General features: G+C 38.6%; 1 protein-coding gene across 5 annotated transcripts in view; it reads left to right on the forward strand.

The window, feature by feature from the left end:
• Nucleotides 1-18,245, forward strand: part of cylda (cylindromatosis (turban tumor syndrome), a) — a 60,520-nt gene that overhangs the window by 24,585 nt on the left and 17,690 nt on the right. For 4 of the 5 annotated variants that reach the window (XM_039762881.1, XM_039762882.1, XM_039762883.1 and 1 more), the window contains exons 4-9: nucleotides 1,670-1,775; nucleotides 2,217-2,321; nucleotides 3,815-3,931; nucleotides 7,267-7,646; nucleotides 12,661-12,826; nucleotides 13,155-13,296. In XM_039762881.1, coding sequence (XP_039618815.1) covers nucleotides 1,670-1,775; nucleotides 2,217-2,321; nucleotides 3,815-3,931; nucleotides 7,267-7,646; nucleotides 12,661-12,826; nucleotides 13,155-13,296 — 1,016 coding nt within the window. The remainder of the gene's footprint in view (nucleotides 1-1,669; nucleotides 1,776-2,216; nucleotides 2,322-3,814; nucleotides 3,932-7,266; nucleotides 7,647-12,660; nucleotides 12,827-13,154; nucleotides 13,297-18,245) is intronic. The other variant, XM_039762885.1, reaches the window with a different exon arrangement.

The following is an 18,245-nucleotide window of genomic DNA, read 5'->3' on the forward strand; positions in this document are numbered from 1 at the left end:
TTAGCCCTAACATTGGCAAAGCGGAATCCCTTTTACTTTTTCTCCTGCTGCCAATGCACAAGCGAGGCAAGCATGTCGGCAAAACGAATCCTCCTAGGAGACAGAGAGATGCCCAGAGTAGTTCCTTTAAATTACCTGGCACCTCTACATTTCAGTTTTTTTTCTGACAATTTCAATAGTTTCTAGGACCCCAGGCGTTTTACAGCATGGGCTTACACAGCTTACAGAAAAGTAAAAAATATGTAGGCATAAGTCTTTTTTAATCCTAACTCTTATATCTTCATGCTTAGTAAAATATAGTGTCTACTTTTCTCATGTGCTTATAATACTTTTCTAATACGTAGAAATAACTGATTTTAAAAATCACAATTTTCTGTATTTTCTATTTTTAACCAAACTAACTTGAAATCGAAGCGAGGTAACAAACTTAACTAATTAACTAACAAAACATCATTTGAATTGGAACAAAGCAAGCAGACTATAAGTGTTAAAAAGCGTTTAGAATCATCCTTGTGCCCTTTGTTTTTTGCAGTGACTTTCTCTTTTCCCCTCTCCCATAAAGCTGTGACTGTTCAGGAGTTATCATAGGTCTCTTGTTGGCCTCTTTGGCTTGTTGTCTTCTTGCACAGTCGCTCAGTTTTTTGCGGTTGGCCTGCTCCAGACAGATTTCCAGCTCTGCCCTACTCTTTCCATTTCTTGGTGATTGATTTAACTGGACTCCAAGGTGTATCTTGTCTTCATCCCCTGACTTGTTCTTTTCAATCCCCTTTTCACAGAGTTGCTTTGAGTGTTCTTTTGTCATCATTGTGTAGGTTAGGCCACCATACAGACTCGCCACAAGATGGCCTTTCCAAACACGGGTCCATTTATGCTACAATCAGTAGAACCTCAGGCAGGTGCTTTCCATTGAACAACATCTGAAAATAACATCAGTGATGATTTATTTAGGTGTGTCATATTAAAGGGTTTTATATTTGTAATTCATTTAGACCACTTTGCAGAGATCTGTTTTCACTTTGACATTAACGGATCTGTTGATTGGTGTCATAAAAGTCAAATCCACTGTGATTCAATGTTGTATAATAATAAAATGTGAAAACTTCCAAGGGGGTGGATACTTTTTATAGGCACTGTAGCTCCTTGAGTTTTACTGACACCAGGGGAGATGGTGCCAGTAAGTAATATGTGAGTGAGATATCCTGGATATCTGTTTAAAATGCTTGTAATTAAAGATGAAGCATGGCCGCTTGATTTGTTCTGCTTACTACGTTATCCAGATATTGCACATAAGCTATTTCTGACCTGTGTTCTTTGGTTATGCCAGGGTTGGTAAAACCCCTCCCAGGAACTGAGATCAGTCTGATCCACACTTCATCTCTAGCTAATTATATCTCCTGAGATCATGCTTATTCCCTCCAAGGGAGGTGACACTTCTGGTGATTATGGTCCTGTGTTGGCAGCTAGTGGTTTAGGCCCGCCGGTACTGACGCCGGTGTACAAGTTCAAGCAGCTGGATTTACCTAAATCTGTCTGGTTAATCCTCCTGTTTGTTTGGTCCTTTAACCAGACTGAGGCAACATTAATAGCCAAATCTAAAAGCAACTCTTAACTTAGAAAGTAGCTGTACTTTGTAGCTGTAATCATATGAGGGGTTTTCTTTTGTTTTCAGGACCATCCCATTGGTGATTGGAATGGCTTTATCAACGGCAAGTTGGTGTGTAATTTTGCCAGCATGGAATACACTCGTCTTGTACCCTTCTGTGATGTGATTCCAGGTCAGTGGTCCTTATTCAATTTCTCTCTCCTCAGCAGGTTGCATTTTCTTTGTGGTGAAACCAGTTCTTGTGTTTCTGTCTAATTATTGGTATTTTCTTAGCTTTAATGACTGCTTTGTAGTCTATTGTGTACCTCACTCTTGGATTATTATGTAGTTATTTTTTTGTATGTGTTTACTTTTTTTTGTTGGTGGTGACAGAGTTTTGTTGCGTTTCTTTTTGTGCTTGTGAAAAGCCGTGAGGCAGAGTGACAATGGAGTGACTTGTGTAGTTGATGCGCTCTTTTCCTTTATCTTCTGTCATGAAGAATCTTAACAGACCAGTGGTAATGATAATGGTTTTCTTGTCTTGTCTTGTCTTGTTCAACACTGACTTTCATTTTTACACATTTTACTCATTTATTTTTTTCTATTTTTTTGTTTCTTTTTTTCCTTTAATTAGTTACAGAGTTTTCAATGCAGGACCAGCACTTACAGAAGCATGGCTTTGCACCCAGGGGAAGTGGAGAAAAAAATATGTCTAGTCAGAACAAACCAAAAAATAAAGGTACCCGTTGGCGTGGGAATATTGAAGAGCTTGTGTCATGTACATTTTAGAACTAGCAAAGACATTTTTAGGATGCTGGGATTGCATTTCATTATTCTCACTGAACTAAAAGGGAGATATGTGTAGTGTTGTGGTTAAAAAAAGTGCTTTCTATCTGAAAGGTACATCAGTAATTGGTGACCACTGAAGGTTTCTGGTGAGCCCATTAAGAACTTGATACCCCGACATGTTCTAGGTGATAAATTGTGCAATGGTGCCACCCTCTGGTCCTTGGAAGCATAGCAGCTGTCCACTGTTAATTACTGGTTTACCTTATGCAGTGAGAAGTCAAGTAAAATGACACCTTTTATTGGCCAACTAAAAAAGATTACAATATGCCAGCTTTTCCGGCAACTCGGGCCCCTTCTTCGAATGGCCTGAGTTTCCTTTAAAGCTGGCATATTGATAATCTTTTTTAGTTGGCCAATAAAAGGTGTCATTTTACTTGACTTCTCACTACATTCATTATTGCTAACATGGTACAACACGCTGGGATTACTGGTTTACCTTTTTAAAAAAAAAAAAAAAAGGTTCTGAGGATATACACTGGTTTTTAAAAATTCTTTGATGTGTGGAAAATGTAGATTTGGTGGTGGCTTCTCTGACTAGTATTTTGTTGAGAACTGTAGCCTAAGGAGATTACCAGAAATCTTATTTTACCTTGTTATGAGTTCTGTAACCTGCTTGCGTCTAAAACTGCAAGACAAATTTGTGCGATATCTCTAAGAATTCTTATCCTGGCTCTACAACTATCATACTCTGGTGTGCAAGCAGGATACTCTCATTGTGCCTGAAATGAATCAACCAAGGTTTCCTACCTAGTCCTGAAAACAAATGCGTTTTGTATCCTGATAGATCAGTCGCTGTGTTGTAACAATTCCACGATCATGATTAAACGGCAAAGGATCCCACAACCGTGGACAAGGGAATGTCTAGGGAGTATTGTATAACAGACAATATAGTGAGGATTAAATCCTTTCAGCCTATGGGAGAGCTTGTTTTCCATTTCTTGGATTTGAGGTTACAAGTCCAATAATAGTAAGAGTGATCTCAAACTCCATATTGTTTTCCATTTTGAGAGGAGTAATCAATTCATTCAAAACCTGTGTTATCAATTTTGTATGTTGACCTTAGCAAGAAAAATTCTGGGTGCACTAAAGGACTTGCATTCTATAACAATGTACCTTCTCCTTCATCTGCTGCTTGCTTGAAGCTATGGCTCTGTGACAGGAAAATCTACAACTTCCTGTCTGTCTGTTTTTTTTTTTTTTTTTAATGTATAATCTGTTGGATTCTGGCTTTTATGGCTCTGTAATTGCACATGGTTTTCTCTGAGTTTTGGATATGCTTCCCATCTGCACAAGTTTTGATTTTTAGTTGAGCCACTTTTGTAAGGCACTACATTTCGGTGTCAGTTCTGGCTTGCTTTTAATAATTCACTTTCTCATCTGCAGGATTCACTCCCCAGTCTGGAAATAGGAGCAGATCTGAATTTTATTACACTTTAAATGGCACTTCGGTTGATCACCCTCCACAGTCCAAATCAAAAAGCACGTGGTATATTGATGAAGGTAAACCAAGGACCCTCCAGAGCAGACTACTTTGGTGCTGCCAGTTTTATTGATGCCTTCAACATGGCTGTTGTGTACATCACATTTATAGCATTTGTAGGGAGCATTAGCTTCAGGAGTTCCTGTTGTCCTTTTCTCTGCAGAACTATGACTGCTGCACACATAACATGGTTAAATTAACCATTTACGTACAGAGTTGTGTTTTTTTTGGAGGATTTTTCCCATGTCCAGGCCAATGGAGGCTGCTGCCAGTGTGTACGACCGCATGCACGAGTCTACCTGCTTGCAGCTTCTAAATAGAAATTTGCTGGCAATAAATCAACACGTGTCCTGAAAAAACACCCTTGCCTTAAAGGATTAGTTCAGTGTTTTTCAAGTTATTTCTTCACCATCATGAAATTTTGTTTTAAAGTAAAGCATTTTTTTTTAATTTAAAAAAATACCTAGCCTATTTTTATGTTTTAAAATGGTGCTAATGGGGTCAGGGTCCAGATGTGCAAACAAAAGCCTTAGAATTTACCAAATATGTCCATATTTTCAAGACAAGACTATTATTGAGTATTTAATCTGAGTCTTGAGATTGCACACCTACTGCAAAACAATGTACCAGTGTCATTTTAGAGATGAATAAAAGCAACAAACAAAATGTTTATGTGAGGTTCAGCCTTTTTAAATGGAGGCCAGCTGTGTGCTTCATCTTTCTGTTCGTCTTCCTCTGTGGCAACCTTTCAGCATCAACAGTGTGGTTCCATATTGAAAAATCATCCCCAAACACTGTTAAAATTCTTACAATTATTGAATGTTGTTGCACAGATATGAACTGCTGGCCCTGTTTTGTAGACCACTAGACAAACAAAAAATATGATACGATCAATCAGCATGTACTTTACAATTCAATACTTGGTTTGTGGTGCTTTAATCGTTTTCTTTGACACTATCACATAGTTGACCTTTTTAATTTTTTTTTTTTTTATTGTTTGTACGCATGACATGCCACACAAACTTATACAGTGGAACCTCGGGTCACGACCGTAATTCATTCCAAAACTCTGGTCGTAACCCGCTTTTGTCATGACCCGAAGTAATTTGCCCCATAAGATTGTATGTAAATACAATTAATTCATTCCAGACCATACGAACTATATGTAAATATATATTTTTTTTAAGCACAAAAATAGTTAATTATACAGTGGAATGCACAGTGTAATAATAAACTAAATGTAAAAACATTGAATAACACTGAGAAAACCTTGAACAGAGAAAACTAGCATTACAAGAGTTTACGCTGCAGCCTTACGAACCGCTCGCTGTAAACACTTTTTTTTTAAATGAGTTTTAAGCACAGGGAAAAAAATGAACATTTGAAAAATCCTTAATTTATACAAAAACTAATCATAAACAACCAAGAAAACGAACCTTGCATGAGTCGAGTTCTGGCATGAAGGAAGTGAGCAGGGAGTGGGGTGGAGAGGAGATTACTGTTTTGTGGTAAAGTTCCTCTGCACGATGCACGTCTGACTGAGAACAATGTACTGTACAGGGAGAGACTGAACACGTGCGTAAATCACCGGCGCGTACGAACCGGAAGGGAAACGAAATGGAGCACAAAGAGTTCACAGTGAATGCACAGGGAGAGACTGAACACGTGTGGAAATCATCAGCACGTACGAACCGGAAGGGAAACTGGCTTGTTTGTCACCCAAGTGTGTGGTCATGAACAGATGCAAAAGTTTGGTGAACTTTTTGGTCGTAACCCGATTTGTACGTGTTCAGAGACGTTCGTGACCCGAGGTTCCACTGTACTTAGGATCGACATGCAGGTGGGCTTAGATCTTTCAAAAATGCAGGGCTTTCATAAAAAATACAGTGCATTTTGATCAGTTCAGATATATTGTTGTGTACAAAGTATAAATGAAACACTTATGTGCACCCTTCATCAACATGCACCACGCAGCCATTTGGCATGTAAAACAACAACAGAAAATGTAACAAGTGAAAGTTAGGTGCCATCTAGGAAAACAGGCCTCCTATGACTTGAGTGTGTATGTGTCCATAAACCACTATGATTCAATATGTGTGCCAGCATTGGCTAAAAAAAAAAAAGTCAAAAATATTATAAGAAATGAATATGATTTGAGTATGCATTTGTCGCCAGCTCTGGTGCTTGTTTTCAATAATGGCAGATGTGTACTCAAGTCAAAAGATTTCAGGGCACACTCACAGGTCTGCCACCCTACCAGACACTTAGCACGCTTTTGTGAAGAGCATCATTTGTTACCATGTCAGAATGTAACCGTTGAAGAAATAAAACTGCAGAAACGAGTAGAATAATATGAAGCTACGGAAATGTGGGGCGTGAAAATGTCAAAACACCTCTCCCGACAGTCACCGCGAACAGAAAACGTTTCTTTACCTCAAGAAAATTAGTACCAAGAATCTGTAATAAAGCTTAGTACTTCCAGTTTACTTTTGTTTTCATAAGCATGCCTCAGAAACATGGAAGGCACGTTTTCTTAAATCAAAACCTTTGCTACTTCAAAGTAGACATATTTTTTTAATTAAAAAAAAAAAAAAAAAAAAAAAGAAGGAAAAAGTGCTTCACTTTAGAGCATGTAGCAAATTAAAATATACCACAAGTTGTGAAGAAGTATGTTTGATTTGAACAATACTGAACTTATCCTTTGATTTTGCCATACAAAACACTACCCGCCAGTATAAATAGACAAACTTTAAGCTCAAGACATACATGGTAATAAAAAGAAATTATTAGATATCTTGTGTTTACAGGGAATCTAAGTAAATATAATTTTAATCTTCTTTTGTTAGATGGGCCACTTTTTCTTCCTGAAAAGCTTTTGTTCTTTAAATGTGCCATTATTTTCTCAAATGCACCGTGCCAGAGGGCCCTCTGTTTGTTCATGGCAAGGCCAGAAAACTGACTTGATTGGGTAAATGGATATGTTGTGCTTCATTTGTAATCAAGGTTCTTTATAGATTTAAAAGACAAAAAAAAAATCCATTGATACAATTCAGGTGCTTGCTTGCTTCCTTGTATGATGCATCTTGAAGTGCATCTCGAGCTGCTGCACTTCTTAGCTTTTGACATTTGCTGCTGGATTTTTCTTGCAATGCCAAGCAGTGTATCTTGCAAATCTGATGCTTCTTAAATCATCTAAAACACTGCATGCTGCGCAGCATTTTATGCATCTTCACATACGTTGAATTTGATAGTAATGGGAATCTTAGACTGTGACATTTATGCCAGTTTTTTTTTTTTTTTTTTTTTTTCTCCAAGTAAAATGTTTTCCAATAAGTCTGTCCAATTGTGTTTATAGTTGGTGAAGATCCAGCCAAATCCCTAGTGGACACCTCTCCTGGCTTCAGCCCATCATCCCCTCCATCCAAGGCTCCGCCTACGCCCAGCCTTTCCAGTGAGAACAAGTTTCACTCCCTGCCTTTCAGCCTGACTAAGAAAATGGGTTCAAATGGCAGCATTGGGCACACACAGTTATCCTTATCTGTCCAGTCTGTCATGGGGGATGGCCATGTTGCTGCCGGACCTGAAACTGCTGTGATCACCGTTCCAGTGCGAAACCAGTTTGGTCTTGAGGTGGGATCTCTAGTGGAAGTAAAGGAAAACCCCCCTCTTTATGGAGTGATTCGCTGGATTGGACAGCCCCCAGGTCTCCAGGAGCCTCTTGCAGGACTAGAACTGGTCAGTAAACCACCAAGAGACTCCTCTTTGTTTGAAATTTTATATGGCCGTAGAATTACTAATATACTGGACTAGAGGTTGTGCTCTCTTTGATAATTTAGTACACTCTCATGTTACTTATTTACATGATGAATATGGCAGATTGTTGGACAATGGCTGAGAGAATTTCCATTTAAAAATGGTATACAAGATTGAATGAGGAAACCTTTGACTCCTCCTTTTATCAGAGTAGCAGAAATAAAAAATGACCCCAAATATAGTAATATTTAATAGTTTTGTGGCAAATCTACCTAATGCAATTTGTAATCCAAATTTTCAGATTGATAGACAATCGGATCAGAAAGAATATCTTATTTGTGAGTCTGCTAATGCACTGTTGGATGGATGTTCTGGATCGGCTAGCTTAATAAAATGTTTTTTAATATTTATATATGTCCTACCCTATCCCCAAACCCTAACCTTAAAGTCTCTCTACCCTAATGTTGCCTAACCTTAAGGCTAAATACTTTGATGGGCCCTGATGTTAAGATTCCCCTTTCGGCAGTTTCTATCACACATTTTGCCTAATACTTGAAATTAAAATTACTGCTGAGAAAGATCATTTGAGGGCCATGTCTCCAGAATGACTTTTCATTTGGTAATGTTGACAGATGAACTGTCTTAAAGATGGACACTAAAACAAACGAGGAACAACTAATAAACATCACAAACAAGAATATCTGAAAAATTTGAGGCTCTCCTTTAGCATTTTAGTTTAGTGCTGTTTAGGGGTTATCATGCTGCAACCCCATTATCATACCTTTTTTATATAAATATCCTTGCTTTTTTATAAATGGGCAAGTGTTATGGCCTACATTTGAACCAGTAAAATCTAAATGCTTTCCATGCCCATTTGATCACCTTTTTTCTTTTTTCTGCATACACCACCAGTCAAAAGTTTGAATACAAAGAGAAACTTTCATGTTCTTCATATAAATCGATACCTGTTTATCATTAAATTGATTAAAATGCAGCCAAGACATTACTAGTGCTGCTTAAGGCTGTCACTGCTAAAAATGTGTGATTTTTAGTTTATTATTTGTGTATTACTGTAAAGCTCCATTTTCAGTACAATTCCTTCAGTGTCCGAATGGTCAACTCCTTTAGCTTACTCTTAATTTGTCATGTTCACATGTCAGTGGTTTATTAAAAAAAAACAAAAACTTTTTTGTAATTGCATTAGCACTGCTGAAACCTGTTATTCTGTTCACTTGTCTTGCAAGATATTTGCATTCCTAAACTTCAGTTGTAGAATCTAAAATGGCCAAAGTGAAACTGGTTTCTCAAAAACATGTCAGCCTATGGTGTTTTTTTTTGCTTAATGAAGGTTATTCCTTGTGACAGGGTACCAAGTAACTGAGGGTTTCATACAAATGTGTCTGTCAAGGCAAAGTGAATCTGTCCGGAATAGAAAAGGAAACACATCTGCACAAGAGGATAAGGACATCAGAGTCTGTTGTGTGAGAAGCAAAAACCTTACAGATCCTCATTTGGCTTCTTTGTTTAAAATCATGCCAAATGAGGAAAAAAGATGACTCTGGTATCCTTACCATAATACATCTTTCCAGTCATCTTCCATCCACTGTCTGTGTTATTTTGCCCACTTACCTCTTCTTTTTATTTGCCCCTTTCAGATATGGCTTTTTCTTTGAAACTCTGCCTCTTAGGTCAGCATCCCAGAGTCATTTTTTTTTCCTCTGGTGCTGATGACATTAATTTAAGGAAGAAGCTAACAGAGGACCTGCAAGGCGTTTATTTCTCAAACTACAGACTCTGATGTTTATCAGAGATTTCTCAGCTCACAACTTGCCTCAGTGACATTAAAATCTGGATGGAGCAGAACTCTTTACAATTAAACTGTAATAAAGCTGAACTGCAAATTGGCTTAGGAAAATTAGCTCCTTTTCAGTCACTGTTGACAGTGATCTCATGAGACCATCTTCTAAAGCAAGGAATCTTGGTGTCATCTTTGATTCCTCCCTTTCTTAGTCCACCCACATAAACCACATTAATTAACTTTCCTACTTTAATTTTCATAACATATCCCGTGTTCACTCATTCCTCTCCATTTCTAATGCTGAGAAACTTGTCCGTTCCTTTATCACACCCCACATCGATTATTGTAAGTTCCTACTGGCAGGTGCCCCTTCTTCTTCTTCTTCTTTTTTTTTTTTTTCCTTCTTATTAATTTTATTGCAATCCATACAAATCAATCAAGTTTTTACAAAAAGAAAAATTGAGTTAAGAACAAATCGATCCCCACCCCTGAGAGAGAGAGCAAGCCAAACGTCGTGAAATTTAAGACCTGTAAACATACCTAAATTAATAAATTCTCTGTGCTTTATGAGCTTATTTTTAAAATATTACTGATTAGATCCTGCCATGTTTTGAAAAAAGTCTGTACGGATCCTCTGAGTATTTGATTTTTTCCAGTTTCAAATAGTATAACACATCAGTTTCCCACTGACTTAAAACAGGAGAGTTTGGATTCTTAGCAGAATAAGTCTGCATGCCAAAAGTGTAGTGAATGCAATCACAATTTGTTTGTCTTTCTCCACCTTAAACCCATCTGGAAGAACCCCAAACACCGCTCTTTTCTTTTTTTTTTTTCTAATGCTGAGAAACTTGTCTGTGATTTTATCACATCCTGCATTGATTATTATAACTCCCTACCCTTCTAATCTTATATCACATCTCCAGTTGATTCAAAACTCTGCTGCAACAGTCCTAACATGAACCAGTAGCAGCGAGCACATCACACCCATCCTGCCTCACCTTCATTGGCTCCCTGTGTCTTACAAAACTGAATATAAAGTTCTATTAATAACCTACAAAGCTTTAAATAGCCTCACACCAGACTACATCCGTGTAGTACATCATCTCCATCACTATGCTCCTGTTTGCTCACTAAGGTCCTCCGATTGTGGCATTCTTGCTGTGCCCCACACTAACCTGCACTCTCGATGGGTGACAGGACCTTCAGCTGTATAGCGCCCAGACTTTGGAGTGACCTCCCAAAATTTAATGAAATTAGCTGACTGCATTCATTCTTTTAACAAAACAACTTAAAACCCATCTATTCAGAATGGCTTTTAACTTAACCTATCATTTTGCCCCTTCTTTTAGTTTACCCCTCTGTCCATATCCTCAGTATAATGGGTGTTTTGTGTTATTTCAAAAATTATCCTATTTGTTCAGGCTTTTCTTTTAGTCTTAAATCTAGTATTTTACTCTGGCTATTGTCTTTTATTCTAACACTTTGTATCTCTTGTATTTATCGGTTTAGCTTTCTGTGCAGAAATATTTGTACCCAATCTTATATATACCCTGCTATTTAAATAAGCACCTTGAGCATGGGAAATGTGCTATATAAATAAAATGTATTATTACTATTACAATTACTTTTGACTGATGGTGTTAATCAAGACATAATCTTCACAACCGAGTTATTTTAAGCTTTTTTTTATTTTTTATTGTTACACTTGGTTACATCACTCTTTCTCATTCATCACATTGGAAGCTTTCTAAATATATTGTTAAATGATCATCTTCAGCCAAGTCCCATTTGGGTGTACTGATACATTGCATCCGTTCATCACTTTTCAGAAGCATTTATAATGTTCTGGAGCCTGTCCTGATCACAGTGTGAGGATGAACTGTCAAGAATGGAGTGCAGTCTATTAAGGACTCAAGGATTATTTTAAAGTCATTATATTAAAATTAAAGGAAAATCAGAAGTATGGCAGTTTTTTTCCATTAGGTGTAATGAGAAAGGAAACCAGGTTTTGTTTGTTATGATGAATAAAATGGCAAATAAGGAATCTTGGGTTCAAGAGTGATCTATAACTGGATCGGGAGCAGAATGATACAACATCTGTTGTTAGTACACCCTTTAATGAAAAAGCAGAACAGTCCAGTAGAAAAATCTGTCCATTTTATAAGTGATGATACAAGCCAACATTTAGAAATTATAAAAATTTTGATTGCGAAAGTGATGTGCTAAACACATCCAAAAACAGAAGTATTAAAAAATAGCTTGTCTGGAGCGAGTAACACAAAAGCGAAGTTCATGCATTGTAAAATAAAGAATCATTATTTTTACAATTTGCATTTGTTTTCAATTAAGATTTTTTTTTTCTTCATGTAATTTGAATTATTTTCAGATAGCAGTGTTTGCTCTGACAGCCAAAGTGTGCACATGGCCTGTTGTTCATTTGGGATGGTTTCTCATCTCTAACAGGTGTGGTTTGGTTTAGGATAAACTTAAGGGAGTGGATGGATGCAAAGTGAATGGGGGGGATATGTCTGACATAAGGCAGAGCTTCATTTGTAGTTTCATGGAAAGTTAACTTAGGTTTGCCTTTATCCCTCTTCTGCCTCACATCGTCATCATATGCATAAAAAAAATTGGGCTACGAAGGCTTTATAAAATCAGAGTTCCTCAGTGCCCCTTGGTATAAAATTAGTTATGCCATAGAGTCCCGTAAACAAACAAATCATGCTATTGGTCCCATATGGAAAAGTTATTGTCCTTTAGTGACTGCCTATGTAAAGTGACTGTCATTCCTGTAAGATTTATTTTGCATGCTGTCAGCAGACTCTCTGGTGTCAAATGGTAAAGGAAAAGGATTAAATGACTGCTAAGAATTTTCTGGAAATCAAAAGTTAGAATTTCTTTGTATCCATTTTTGTGAAGATGAATAATGTTTATAATGTGTAAACAATACAACAGGTAAAAGAAAGTCTTATTTTTATTTATTTATTTTTAATTAAAATGCTATGTTAGTAAGTACTGAGTAAAGTGTACTTGTTTTGAGAGGTACTTCAGATCATAACGGTGTGTGATGTATGCTTTGGTAAACAGAAAATTGTCTGTTTTATGATACTATGGCCTTCACTACACTTTTGAATTGTAATAAATGAAAGTCGCTCTGTTGTGGATCACGGTGCAATTTTTTTATTTTCTGCCTTCCAGGATGATGAAAGTGCAGGCTGCACTGATGGAACGTTTAAGGGTTCTCGATATTTCACCTGTGCTCCCAAAAAAGCCCTCTTTGTTAAATTGAGAAGCTGCAGGCCAGATTCCAGATTCCCCCCATCCCATCATTCTTCTAATCAAATTGAGCGCTGCAACTCAATCGGTAAGACATGTGCACTGTTTTATTTTTTACTCTGTGCCATGTTTGCTTGTAGTGTCACTTACCTCCTGACTCTAGCCTACTTTCTAGTGAGTGCTTTGTTGATACAGACGAGCCTCTCAAATTACTGGCTTCTCTCCAATTGTGTGCCTTATCCAATGGCTACTGTTAGCTGGGTTCCTCCTCTGCAGGTGTTTTGGATTTGCTCCCTTGGTTGGGGCCCTTGCTGACTGGAGCTTTTAGTGCTCTCATTACCCTCTCCAGTGGCTGGAGCTTTGCCAGTGTAGTGAGTTATTACCTCTGTATTTCTTTGCTGATCTTGTCTTCTCAGCCTTTGGTGGGTATTTGAGTGAAGTGGTAGAACAGAACACTCCTCCCAAGATGGAGATGGAGGGCTTGGAGGTGATGGTGGGAAAGAAGAAAGGTATTCAGGGTCACTACAACTCCTGCTACTTGGACTCCACTTTATTCTGGTAAGTTTTGAACTGATATATAAAAAAAATACTTAGGATTTTAGGAGTATTGTATTCTGCACAGTGCCATATAAGAGTGGAGGAAGATGCATACAGGAGGATTATATCCTATGCAGGAGGATCAGTCTGAATGAGATTGGAGATTTCAAAGTGGTGGCAGGGGAAAATGTAGTTAGGCAGCTTTGGAGGATGGTCTGTAGGATGATGTTGGAGATCAAGATGAGGAAGAGAGTGAGGGCAGAGCCAAGGATCAAATGGTGGAAGTTGAATAAGGAAGACTGTAAGGTGGAGTTCCGAGAGAAGGTAAGACAGTCACTAGGTGGCAGTGAAGAATTACTAGACAGCTGAGCAACCGTAGCAGAAGTGGCAAGGGGGACGGCTAGAAGGGTGCTTAGTGTCACATCTGGACAGAGAAAGGAGGGCAAGGAAACCTGGTGGTGGAATGAAGAACTATAGGATAGTATACAGAGGAAGAGGTTGGCGAAGAAGTGGGATAATCGGAGAGATGACGAAAGTAGTAGCGTAAGGTGAAGAGAGAGATGTCGAAAGCTTAAGAAAAGGCGTATGATGAGTTGTATGAGAGGTTGGACACTAAGGAGGGAGTAAAAGAACCTGTACCGATTGGCTAGACAGAGGGACTGAGCTGGGAAAGATGTGCAGCAGGTTAGGGTAATAAAGGATACAGATGGAAATGTACTAACAAGCGAGGAGAGTGTGTTGAGCAGATGGAAAGAGTACTTTGAGAGGCTGATGAGTGAAGAGAATGAGAGAGAGAGAATTGGTTGGATGATGGGGAGGTAGTGATCCAGGAAGTACAGTGGAGTAGCAAGGAGGAAGTAAGGGCAGCTGTGAAGAAGATGAAGAATGTGAAGGCTGTTTGTCCAGATGACATATCTGTGGAAGCATGGAGTTTGTTTAGGAGAGATGGCTGTGGAGTTTTTAATCAGATTGTTTATTGCAAACATGAAAAGTGTGAAGATATCTAAAGAGTGGAGAAGAAGTGTACTGGTACCGATTTTTAAGAATAAGGGGGATGTGCAGAACTGTTGTAACTACAGGGGGATAAAATTGATGAGCTACAGCATGAAGTTATGGGAAAGAGTAGTGGGAGATAGCTTAACAGGGGAGGTGATGATTAGTGAGCAGCAGTAGGGTTTCATGTATGTTGGGGAAAGAGCACTACAAATGTGATGTTTGCTCTGAGGATGTTGATGGAGAAGTTGAAAGAAGGCCAAATGAGGTCTTTAGTAGGAGTGACAGATGTGTTTCAGGTCGAGGTAGGATTATATCTGGGATCAGCTCTGAGCCCTTTCCTATTTGCAGTGGTGATGGATAGAGATTAGACAGGAGTCCCCGTGGACTATGATATTTGCTGATGACATTGTGATCTGTAAAGAGAGTAGGGAGCAGATTGAGGAGACCCATAGAGGTAGAGATGTGCTCTAGAGAGGATAGGAATGAATGTCCGTAGGACCAAACAGAGTACATGTAGCGAGACCAGCTATGTTATATGGTTTAGAGACGGTGGCACTGTCAAAGTGACAGGAGACACAGCTGGATGTGGCAGAGGTAAAGATGTTAACATTTGCATTGGGTGTGATAAGGATGGATAGGATTAGAAATGAGGACATTGGCGGGTCAGTTCAAGTTAGTTGATCTGGAGACAAAGTCAGAGAGGCGAGATTGCGTTGTGTTTGGACGTTTACAGAGGAGAGATGCTGGGTATATTGGGAGAAGGATGCTAGGGATGGAGCTGCCAGGCAAGAGGACAAGAGGAAGGCCTTGGAGGAGGTTTGTCAGTGGTGGGTGTGACAGAACAAGATGCAGAGGACAGTGTATCACATTGCTTTCCGTTGGTACTTCGTTGGTCACATTTGACTTCTATTATATCATTAACTTTTTTTTCATGAAAACATGAGCTAAAAATGTTTGCCACCCATTACTATACACTACTTGGGGTAAGTAATGTATAAAAAAACAAAACAAAAAAAAACCTCCAGTTTTGGGTTTAGTATTTGTTTATGTAACAGGAACGACTACTCTAATATCACGGATGTTCAGAATAAACAAAACTAAATAAGGAAGTGCCTAATTGGTTTATCTTGATTTAGGTTATTTGGTTGCCTCCTAACAATATGGTCAAACTTATTTAATAGTCCACAGGCTCAAACCTGCAATTTCTGAGTTAATGTGCTGTGTTCCATAGCATCAAAAGCCTTTTTCCAACAGTCAGCTGTAGTGTCCTACCAGTTCACTGCCTTTTGAATATGGTCATTTAAAATGAGGTGGACATCTGTGGGTTTAAATTTCTGCAAATATCTGACTGAAGATCATAGAGAGGGTATTTGCTAGAGTTATAACAGCCATTCTGTACGTGTAGGATTCTGTCAGGCACATAGGACTAGGAGAAACAGAATCAGATGTCCAGTTAGTGTGGTTTATCTTATTGTCTTTTTTTTTTATAAACGGGAATTGCCCCTATAGCCCTTAATTGTCTTGAAATTCCTCTTGTTCTGTAGGCCATATGCAGTGTTCTAAACTTAGCAGCATTGCACATACGGCAGGCAGAGGTGTTATAAAGTAATGTTGCCATAGAAATCATTATCCATAGAATCCCTTTGTGCACGATAATATCTGAAACCATTTTCAGCATAAGTAACACCATTCTAAAAACAATCGTGGACCTGTATATTCCTCAGGAGGTCTAAATGAGAAGGCTTCACAGCGGTGAGGTGTGCATTCCTAGTCTGCATCACTGCTTTTTTTCCTCAAGTGTGAGCTTCCTGCAGATGTCCAAGATAAAACCTGGACATAAATAACTTCTTTGTGCTATTTTAAAATGGAAGTTAAGAATTTTTTTGGGCACGCAGTACGTGCTACCACCGTACACGTTACATTTCTACATTTTTTTTATCAGCAAGTCTTTGGTTCTGATAAAATTCCTGAAACCCTTGTAGCCATCTGGGGGTGCTGTACACCGGGTGGTGGCTGACTGGGAGCTGAGCTGCTGGTGTCTCCAGGAAGCACATGGCAGCTGGCAGCAGCTTAGAGGCTGTTTTTCTGTGCAGCAGCTGACAGAAGTGTTAAGTGGCCACATCCAAGCGCATCTTTATAACCCAAATGTTGCGGGTTGGTGATTCCACAGGCGAATGTCAAACTGAAACATCTCGGCTTTCATACTTTGGCAGCTTTTAAAGCGTCAGTGCTAACTTGGGATTCAGCAATTTGCTAATCTCAGTATTTTTGTGTGGCTGAATTGTGAAATCTGTAACATGTTTACACATCAAAAATCAACACAAAACTGTTTTGACTCGTGTACTAACCAGTCAACTTTACTAATAATATTCCTAGAAGACCTTCTTTTAAATATATTATGGCAATTAGAAGCCACTTTCAGTACTTCCATTGTATAGTGAATAATGGACTAGTTTATGAAAATCCATAATCTCATTGCTGCTACTGATGTTCATTCAGAAACTACAATGAGATCAATAATTACAGTATTTGATTAGTGCACACAAGTGTAAACCAATTGATGTAAGTAAATACACAGCCAAAGCATACAAAAAGCTTTAACATTGAATTGTTTCTTTAAAACTTTTGTAGTAAAACCCCCATTAATTATTCCAGTACTTTGGTTAATACATTTACTTAATATTATCCATGTATTCGTTGTTTTTCTAACCCAATTATGCATCATTCAATGGTCATTTGTTTGGCAGACACTCTTACTCTAACTTATTTTGGTTGACATACAGTCATGGCCGACATTATCGGCACCCCTGGAATTTTCCCAGAAAATCCAATTTTCTTCCAGAAAATTGTTGCTATTACAAATGTTTTGGTATACATGTTTATTTCCTTTATGTGCATTGGAACAACACAAAAAAAACAGAGAAAAAAAGCCAAATCTGACATCATATCACACAGAACTCAAAAACCGGGCTGGACAAAATTATTGGCACCCTCAACTTAATATTTGGTTGCACACCCTTTGGAAAAAACAACTGAAATCAAGCGCTTCCTGTAACCATCGACAAGCTTGTTGCATCTCTCAACTGGAATTTCCGACCACTCTTCTTTATCAAACTGCTGAAGGTCTCTCAGATTTGAAGGGCGCCTTCTCCCAACAGCAATTTTGAGATCTCTCCATAAGTGTTCAATCGGATTTAGATCCGGACTCATTGCTGGCTACTTCAGAACTCTCCAGCGCTTTGTCTGCAACCATTTCTGGGTGCTTTTAGAGGTATGTTTGGGGTCATTGTCCTGCTGGAACACCCATGACCTCTGACGCAGACCCAGCTTTCTGACACTGGGCCCTACATTGTGCCCCAATATCTTTTGGTATTCTTCACATTTCTTGATGCCTTGCACACAGTCAAGGCATCCAGTGCCAGAGGCAGAAAAACATCTTGGAACCTCCACCATGTTTGACTGTAGGTACTGTGTTGTTCTTTTCTTGGTAGGCCTCATTCCATTTTCTGTAAACAGTAGAATAATGAGCTTTACCAAAAAGCTCTACCTTGGTCTCATCTGTCCACAAAATGTTCGCCCAGAAGGATTTTGGATTCCTCAAGTACATTTTGGCTAACTCCAGTCTGGCTTTTTTTATGTTTCTGTGTCAGCAGTGGGGTCCTGCTGGCTCTCCTGCCATAGCGTTTCATTTCGTTCAGATGTTGACGAATATTTCGAGCTTACACTGTTGCACCCTGAGTCTGCAGAACAGCTTGAATATGTTTCGAAGTTGATTGGGGATGTTTAACCACCATTCGGACTATCCTTCATTGCAGTCTTTTATCATTTTTTCTCTTCCATCCACGTCCAGGGAGATTAGCTACAGTGCCATGTGTTGTAAACTTCTTGATTATGTTGCGCACAGTGGACAAAAAAAACATGAAGATCTCTGGAGATGGTCTTGTAGCCTTGAGATTGTTGATATTTTTCCACAA

The sequence above is a fragment of the Polypterus senegalus genome, chromosome 9 (assembly GCF_016835505.1).
Source record: "Polypterus senegalus isolate Bchr_013 chromosome 9, ASM1683550v1, whole genome shotgun sequence".
NCBI lineage: Eukaryota > Metazoa > Chordata > Cladistia > Polypteriformes > Polypteridae > Polypterus > Polypterus senegalus.